Here is a 9888-nt window from a genome sequence, read left to right on the forward strand (position 1 = left end):
GACACCTGCCCTTTTCATGCTCGTCCCACAAATAGAAATAGAGCTCTTTGCAACTGGGAAGAATGAGCTTATTCTGTCCAAGTTAAGGACATTTTATCATTGAAATCAATACCAATAAATCTTTATTGTCACCTTAAATTATCACCACTGGCAAATCATATAAGCACATGTGATGGCCAGATTAATGGCTATTCAACATCATGTCAACAGCACCAGTAGCGTTCAGCGTTCAGATGTGTTCAGTCTTTGAAAGCCATTGCCTACTTGTCCACATTCAAAAAGTGAATGGGCCACTTCATAAATGTTAAAATACTCATCGTTTTTAAAGTATAGCCAGAGGGCGTAAAACAATGTGTGTTAAAGTCCCCCTGCAATCAATAATTGTATCCCTCATCTTTGATCACCAAAATAACATATTTAAAGTATTTTTCCTTTTAAAAAAAAATCTTCATTCCTTAAAATAGCTTGAATGTAACTCTACTACACCCTTGACACATTGAGAATACGTGGTTCAATGAATATGCAAATTAGCCCCGCCTCCACTCAGAGATCCACTCGTTGACCTGATTGGTTACAACTTACAAGGTCGTTTGTGACGTCAGAAATACCAGCGATTTCAAACCGCGTTTTTGAGACGGTCTGCAGTTTTAAAGGGGTCATATGACGGTTCAAAAAATAACATAATTTTAATGTATTTGGTTTAATGCAATGTGTTTACGCGGCTTTAGGTTAAAAAAAAGGAATTATTTTACACATACTGTATTATTGTTGCTCCTCTATGCCCCGCCTTTATGAAACGCCTCGATTTTTATAACGCTCATCGTTCTAAAAAGCGCGGTGTGCTCTGATTGGCCAGCGATTCTTTGCATTGTGATATGCGCTGTTTTATAATTGACCGTTCGCAAAACCCCGCCCTCGAACGGTTCTCGTTCAATCCTAGCTCAGCAACTGTAACTAAGGAGAAGCACCTCCGTCAAACATTCCGATTTCAGCAAGATAGTGAAACGATGCACCTATGGCAGTGAGGTCTGCACGGGCTTAAAACTTGCTGTATTTTATGATTGCTTGCAACTATTATTAAAAAATAGGCTACATGTACAAACACCGTTTCACTACGGCACTGCGGCCCCCTCATCAGTCAGCAAACAAGGGAGAAAAAAAGAGAAAGAGCACGGACTTACTAATTACGAAACTTTGATGAGGTTTAACAGGTACACAGTCACAAATTCCTCTGGAACTCAAACATTAAACTTCAAAACAAAGTTCGTGCAGTTGCACAACTATTTACACAAATATATCCTTCTCAGTCAGTCGGCTACGAGTTATGAATGAAGAGAACCGCATCGAGAGTTGATGGTTTCAGCGCGTCCTCTGATTGCAGTGTTGTTAGATATAGCGCTCGCGGGAGCAAATGCGCAACACAGTTTTGTAAAATAAAATATAAGATCAAATAAAAATTGATATATAATTTAACAAAACTGTTTTGTGCATGTGCTCCCGTGCGCTATTCTGTCTATACTTTCTGTCGTGCCCTGGAGGATATGTCTGCTGCATTACTCCAAAACCAATCACTTAATGTAAGGAGCTCAACCCAGCCATGGCTATGGTTCTCAATTGTTTGACGGACGTAGTTACAATAACTAAGGGGCGTGGCTTTTGCGAACGGTCAATTGTGTCCTCTTTTGGAAGGCCAAACAAAGTAGTTTGGTTTTCGCAACGAAAAACACAGTGTCTCCACGACATGGCGGCAACAATAATACAGCGAGAATAAAAGTTGCGCTTTCTTTCTTTGCGTATTTGGACGGTGTTATGAAACTCTGCCCCACATATTGACGTAGATTTGTGGAGGCGTGTTTGAACGAAGCGTTTTAGGAAAGCCTGAGAATACTGAGAATGAAGTTTTCTGAGCCTTAAACTTTCACAAAGAATATCTCTTTAGGTTTGACACTGAGTTTTGTAACTCTGCAGATCTTATACTTGCACAAACCGCCACATAACACTAAAGAAAAAGGAAAACAAGAAATATCATCATATGACCCCTTTAAGGAGAAAATACTCCGCAATGGTGTTGCCATGAATTTACATATTATTTGTCTTAAAGCATATTAAAAACACCACATAGACATAAACAATACTAAAAGCATGATTTTCTACGCTGAGTAAATCACTCACGCATGCAACTAAATAATGTCTCTAATTATAGATATAAACTTTTTTCTCTCAATTACAAGTTTATATCTCGCAACTCTGACTACTTTTCTCAGAATTGTGAGATATAAACTCGCAATTGCGAGGAAAAAATACTTTTTCAGTTTCAGCTCATCAGTTGAAACAATTTCAGATGTATCTTTTTCAATGGTTTATTAATAAACAATGCATTATTAATAATAACTAGCACTTTTTTAAACTTTTTTATTTAAGCAACAATAGGGTTTAATTAAAATAATTTCATTATGGTCCGTGCATAGCTATTCCATTTGATTTATCCATGGCATATGCATTTTGATTCTTTATACGCAGGTAATGTTGTCCAATGACTTGTTTGCATTATTTAGGCATTGTTTTATTTATATGTAAGGCAATAGATTTATTCATTTTGTTTTGATAAAGTAAGGTTGCCATAGGAGTGTAAAACGTAGGCTATACCTGTTCAAATAGGCTACTAACTGTACTATACATGTTTGATTTATATTGAAGTGTCTGGGACATGGCTTTTAATGGTGAGACTTTAGTTTTTCTAATCCGACTCAAAAATTCTATAAAAATTTAGGTTTATCGACCAATATATCGGCCTCCAAATATAAAGAGTTATCGGTATGAGCCAAAATGTTCATATCGGTGCATCCCTGCAAAGCATATTGCGATTTATTGGATGGACACAAGGTTTTGGTCATTCATCAACTGAAAACAACACTGACCAAAAGATTGATTCTTGGGAATGAAGAATCAATAACAGAAATCAATATTTTGTTTAACCCAGTCCTAATAAATAATATTATGCCCCAAATGTTGTCAATTAAGCTTAACTTGTAATGAACATGAAATATTCTTTAAAACAGCAATGCCCGGCAAAGTTTATTAGTTTATTTCCAGCCTGCTTCAGAATGCCTGCCTGATTTTTCGAGAGATCATAAAGAGCTTAATAAGCGGATTCAGGTGTTTGATTAGGGTTGAGCTAAACTCTACAGGACAGGAGCCGGGTTAAAGACCTGCTTTAAAATATTGATTAGTTGTCTTGCTGACTTAATTAAATGTTGCACTTTAAAACCAGTGCTTTAAGGGTACGTTTACACGACAACGATATGCTTAAAACAGAGAAGTTTTTTCTTTGAGTTTTCCGCGTAGAGATGACACCATTCTCAAAACGATCCCCATTCACACGGATCCGCGAAAACGACTAAAAACGCTGTATTCTGCTGCCAGGCCATTAGATGGCGATGAAACACTATAGACTGAATACGTAATATGCATGTGCGTCATCGTCTTCAGAGATTCGCGTTTTTGTTGTGTACACGGAAACCGTTTTCAAAAACTTTGAAACCCGTTTTCAAAAGTTGGCGTTTTCAGGCACACAAAACGCCGTTGTCGTGTAATGAAAGGCCAAAACGCATAAAAGGTTTTACGTTTTTAGTTGAAAACTGTGTCGTGTAAACAGCCCCTTAGGCCTCATCCACACTACTGCGTTTTAGTTTAGAAACGGAGAATTAAAACGAATACGATCTCCGTTCTCACACCAGCGTTTTAGCTGCGTATTAGAATTGATCTCCGTCCACATTAAAACGACTGAAAACGCGGATCACGTGCCCATTCACCAACACTGGGCATGTGCAAACAGGCGCATGTAGGCAGTTGTATTGTAAAATGCAGAATTTACTTGCACAACAGCTGCTAGCAAAGACATCAAAGTCAGTAACGCTTGTAATTCGTTATCCATGTTGGAGTTCCTAACGTTACGTAGTCCAGGCTGTTTTTGTATGTTTTCTTCCCGGGGACGGGTCATGTGATGGGTGTCTGACGAATCAGGGAAGGCCATGACTGATGACACCCAATCATAGAGCCGAGCGTGAGCCTCTGCGTCATCGTTTCTAAAGTCCTCCGTTTTGACCGTCTTCACTAAAACGCCCTCCGGAGATTCAAAACGCACAACGGGGTCGGCAGCGTTTCTAAACTTCTCCGTTTTAGGTCTTCGTTTCTGCCGTTGTAGTCTGGACGGGAGGTGCAAACGTAGCAAAAGGTCTCCGTTTCTAAACGAAAACGCAGTAGTGTGGACGGGGCCTTAGTATCTCAAAATCTTATCACTTCCTTCAAAACATTACATTTGCTACTCTGGATAGTGAGTAACACAGGATTGATACATTATTTTAATACGACAGTCTAAAAACAAACAATTTGCATATAGCTAATTATGTAGTTGTTCGTATCATATCACAGAGAGGAATATTTCATAAGGCTCACTGATTTTTGCACATGCATAAACAGCATACTGTCCTCCCCTGCTACCATCTTATGTCCTCAGGGTTAAAATACACAACTGACCTACTTAACCAATGACAGCAGCCTTCATCACACAGCGTTACTCTCTAGAGGTCTGAAAATAAGGATGAAACGGACAATTTTTGCACTTTTAAAAAAAGACAAGTCAATTAACTTATTGCCTGTCAGCAGGGTGTTTGAATGGTAAATATTTACAATGGGTTTCCCAGCTGACTGGGAACAGAAGGCCCAAGTTTACATTTGTCGTGCATGTCGGAGAAGGGGGGGGGGGGGGGGGTACAAAAGCATTCATTGGTACAAAATAACCAAGGTAAAAGTGAGAAGAGGGTATCTGATCTCAGGTCAGTGCTCCATGCATGCGTGAGACAAATCTAGCTAATCACCTAATCACCAGCGGGCCCCTTGACACCCGAGGTTATTAGGGTTAGATCTAACCGAGCACATCAGAACTGCAAAAACAAGGACGTCCAGCAAAGAACTGCTTTCGGGACAAATAACAGCACGCTGAGAGCTGCAAGGATAGAGTTTCAAGTGCGTCTAAATGCAGAAGCATGTTGGAGGGACACAGAAAGAACGATGGGAGAGAGGACAGAAGGTACGTACAGAGTAGAAGCAGAGTCTGTAAGCAGGTTCCTCGTCCATATCCGGCCCTGACATGCTACCGAATTTGCTCATGGCAACCTGTTCACCCCCTTTAACCAGGATCTCTGCTGCATGAGCGGTCTGACATCGTCATTTGACATCTGGACCAAAAATAGCGTGGTTGAGCATGGCTCCGGTGGACTCGGGTAGATGCCTCTGTCAATCAGCAGGACAGACTCCTTCTTCTGGCAATCGGGACGGTCTGTCTTTGAACCTGGGACGTCTCGACTGCACAGCGACTCTACCGTGTTGCTGTTTTAGTTGTGGTGTGTTCACTCCTCTCTCTCTGTGCAGTCATGTGCACATGGCAGGCCGCCCACTCGTCCAGCATGTGCTGGAGGCGGCAGGGCTGTGTGTGTGTGTGTGTATGTCAGCGCGTGTGCATTAGACACCGCAGACTCAGCGTCCGATTGGAGCTTGGCGGTGCGTAACTCACACAGGGGTTATAGATGTAAATAGAGATGCGCCAACGAGATGTGGAACAGACACAGCCGCGAGGATGACGGCGGTTTGAGGACCACACTGAAGATATAGGACGGTATGTATTGTAATACTCATATTTTTCTATACTAATTAAATAAATGATTTGGTTACACTATATTAAAGTGTCATTATTACAGTGTAATTATATATTTAGGTAATTAAGCAATTAGATGTACTTATTATAGGATTAGGGTAGGGTTAGGATTTGGTTGAGGGATAGTTGCATGTAATTATGCATAATTTACTATTATTACTATGGTAAGTACATGTGACAACGACACTGTAAAATAAAAAGAGTTACCAATGATTTAAATATATATGTTTAGACAGAGGTGGGTATATGTACTGTATCTAAGTGTATATCTTTTTTTTTTTTAAAGAAGACTTTTATTGCAATTTTTTAAATCATATATGCATTAAAGCTTTGAATAAATAAACTGCTCTGCCTTTGATCTGGAAATTAAATGAGTAATATGAAGAACACATTTGCTTTATAAAAACATATGCTACATTTTGCATTGTTATTTACTAGGTACGGTTCGGTAAGTGCTATGTTCAGGGAAAAAGGGACTGACGAATAAAAACAAAAAATTAAAAACCCAATCAAACTACAAGCAACAGCACAAATAAATACAATAGAGCAAAGATACAAATAAAATAAACAGTGCTTTTCAACTCAATATTTGCACGCTGCCAGAGACGCGGCTTTCTGTGTGCGCGCGTCGGATGAGTGCACGCTTTAATCTTCTCACAGCGTGCGCGAGTTTTCTTTCGCGTCTTCTTGAGCTTGGCTTAAATTACTTTAGTTTAAACACGGATAGCAACGTGTGCTGTTTCGGTCTCACCTATCAACACCCGGCTGATGACGACGTAAATGACTAGCCATATGTGACCCTGGATCACAAAAGCAGTCACATGATGTCGCACGGGTATATTTGTGGCAATAGCCAACAATACATTGTATGGGTCAAAATGATAGATTTTTCCTTTATGCCAATAATCATTAGGATATTAAGTAAAGATCATGTTCCATGAAGATATTTTGTAAATTTCCTGCTGTAAATATATAAAACATTAATTTTTGTGAGTGAATGCAGCACAATTGTGAATATAAATGGTCAGCTTTAAAGGAGATTTTCTCAATGTTTCGATTTTTTGCACCCTCAGATAGTTTCAATAGTTGTATCTCGACCAAATATTGTCCTATCCTAACAAACCATACATCAATGGAAAACGTATGTATTCAGCTAATTTGATGTATACATCTCAATAAAAAAAATTGACCTATGTGACTGGTTTTGTGTTCCAGGGTCACATATTAGAGCATACGGCACTCCTATTGAACAAAGTTTTTAAAAAGTGACTTTAGTTCATGTTTTTTATTTATCGTCACTGTTGTAAAGTATTGAGAAGCAAGAATGCGTATCCATCGCCAGAAACATACATTAGCCAAACTGTCTGTTTTACGCGTTATTATTTTCAATAAACCATATTATAGATGCGTCGTCATATTTAAGATGAACCGCGGTGCAAGTGTGGAGAACAGTACGGTTAGATTTTTTACTGAGAACAGTTACAACCCCTATTATTTACACGCTGTAAACATGTATGCTTTAATATATACATGATTTTATGCTAAGAAAAAGAACATGGTGATGAGATCAAATAGAAAATCTTAACGTAAACTTAACGCACACCTTAATGAAAGTAAGTAAAGTCCTTACTTATGATGCCATTTGTTTTTTTTCATATGCTTACAGTTACCAACAAGAACAAATTCTTAAAGATAACTCATTTAGCAAGTCAAATTATTGCGAATTTACGTTGCGAAAGACACAAAAACATTTAAAAGACTCAGAACACCCACTTTTATTAAAAAAAGTATTTTATCCTTCTGCCTTCTGGTCGTAGGTATAGGTTGCCGATGTGTAGAAAGGCCAAGTTTAGTAAGAGTTTTGTTCCTGTATCTATACGAGCTCTAAATACATAGGAAATCGGCCATTGATACCTCAGGTATGCTCTCTTGTTTTTTGTTTTTGTATATGTTTATATGGATAGACTTTATTAATTCATGTTCTTAATATGCTGTGTGTTTGTACTATGTACGCATCTATGGTGGAAACAAATTTCCTCTCGAGGACAAATAAAAAATCTATCTATCTATGAAAAACCTTTTGCAGGCCAGGAACACTCAATTATACATTTCTATAACTGGGTATTCTACATGTGTGAAATGACAAAATGTCAAATTCATATCTACTCTGACGCAGTCCATCTCTATCTAGAGATCATAGCTAAATAAGCAAAAACAGACAAACCGGTTCCACAGAAAATATTCCTCTTAACTATTTCCCTCTACATTTACATTTTGTAAAAACTAAATTATAAATCAATGAATTCAACAAACTGCTGCCTGAGCTCAAGCTCTGTCTCAGTCTTATGTTCATGTATTTCTTTAATTTGTTATGCAACTTTATAATAAGCAGAATATGGTCATAAATGAGAACGTAAACACAGACGGGTAGGTCTACAGCCTGAAGGGTGCTCTCTTTGCTTTCACACAAAGAAACCACTTAAACTCAAAGCTATTGGTCATGTCTTTGTGTTGATTTATTTGTAAATTAAAATCAGTCAGTTATTGTGGCACAAAAGAAAACCTTCAGGATGTTGCCGAACCAGTCATCTACACTATAGCTACCTTACGTATGTTAAGTTAGTTATTTTTGCTAAATAATATGCTAATGTTATGATCCATTGTACTACCGTATGTAATGTTATGTTGTTAGGATGATGTTATGCAAATGTAATGTTGCATTGTATTACGGTTATCATGTTATTGTAATAATGTTATGTACTGTTATGGGAAAGTTATTTTGCGATACGTTACGGTTATGGCATGTTATGTTGAGTTGTATAACTGTTATGCTCTGTTATGTTAATGTTATATTGTGTTACTGTTATCTATTGTTATGTTGTGTTTGTTATGTATGGTTATGTTATGTCATGTAAATGTTATGTTGCATTGTATTACTGTTATGTAGACATGTTATTGTCATGTTAATATAAATGTTGTGATGCTGTTATGTTGTGTTGCATTGTATCACTGTTATGTAGTCATGTTATGGTTATTTTAATACGTTATGTTGTGCTACTGTTATGTTATGTTATGTTATGTCATGTAAATGTTGTGTTGCATTGCATTGTATTACTGTCATGTTATTATGTTGTGTTGTGTTACTGTTATGGTTGCGTTTATGTTGTGTATCTGGGAAAGTCAAGCCAAGTCAAGAATAACTATACAATCACATATCACACGAGTAGAGTAACGTTAGCTCACACAATCACAACCTTAAGTTCACTGCTGCTGGCCACCGCCTACCCAGACAACAGTTCTTTAATTCTATAAAACAAGTAAATATGACTTGAATGACAGCAGTCGTCAAAATTTTACTACAGTTTTGTATTGTAGCAACTATGCTATTTTGATGGGGGAGTTTTGTTACCATAGTAACTGACATAACTGACAGCTGCCTACCCAGACAGCAGTGTGTGCTTCACATGCGCGTTCACACGCGTCCAGAATGCGCTTATGTTGTCTCTGTAGGTCAGCAGGTCAGTGTGTTTTGAGCCAGCCGTTGTTTGTTACCTTCAGGGCGATGTTGATGGGCGTATTCCTGCCTTTCCCTCCTCCATGAGATGATCCAGAGCTGTTACTGGCCGACCTGTCTCTGCCGTCCCCGCTCTGAGCCGCTCTCATCCCGAACCGGTGCTGCTGAGCCGCGCCGCGCCGGCGCCCATCGTGCCGGCCGTCCTTCGACATGAGCCCTCGGTCAAACGAGCGACTTTCAGCGGACAAGAACTTCGCAACCAGAGGGCGAGAAATCAAACAGGCCTCCTCTTCTTTTACACTGAACACTCACGGGTCATGTGGAGCGCGAGAGGGAATGTGACGCCGCCCGCTGGACTGGAGGACCGCACTGTGGTAACCAACACAGAGTTCCCGTCAAAACACACCATGGTTACTAACTGTTAGTTATTGTGGCTAGTTAAGCTTATATCATAAATATATAATACATTATTTTTCCAATAATATCAATATTTTTTCCATATTGTGGCTAGTTATGAGAAGTAGCTTATATCATAAATATATAATACATTATTTTTCCAATAATATCAATATTTTTTTCCTAGAGCTGTCAGATCGATTACTCTCGATTAAGCAAGATTTTGTTTATATAATATAAATGTATATAACGTTAATCAAATAAT

General features: G+C 38.5%; 1 protein-coding gene across 4 annotated transcripts in view; it reads right to left on the reverse strand.

Moving 5' to 3' along the window:
* The window catches only part of scaper (S-phase cyclin A-associated protein in the ER), a 106367-nt gene extending 96727 nt beyond the window's left edge, over positions 1 to 9640 (reverse strand). For 2 of the 4 annotated variants that reach the window (XM_079603332.1, XM_079603330.1), the window contains exon 1: positions 9266 to 9640. In XM_079603332.1, coding sequence (XP_079459458.1) covers positions 9266 to 9439 — 174 coding nt within the window. In that variant the 5' untranslated portion in view covers positions 9440 to 9640. Of the gene's footprint in view, positions 1 to 5097; positions 5566 to 9265 lie in introns of those variants that run through there. The other 2 variants (XM_079603333.1, XM_079603331.1) reach the window with 1 other exon arrangement.
* Between the last annotated feature and the right edge of the window lie 248 nt (positions 9641 to 9888).

This window comes from Phoxinus phoxinus (assembly GCF_949152265.1).
Source record: "Phoxinus phoxinus genome assembly, chromosome: 25".
In the NCBI taxonomy this organism is placed as follows: domain Eukaryota; kingdom Metazoa; phylum Chordata; class Actinopteri; order Cypriniformes; family Leuciscidae; genus Phoxinus; species Phoxinus phoxinus.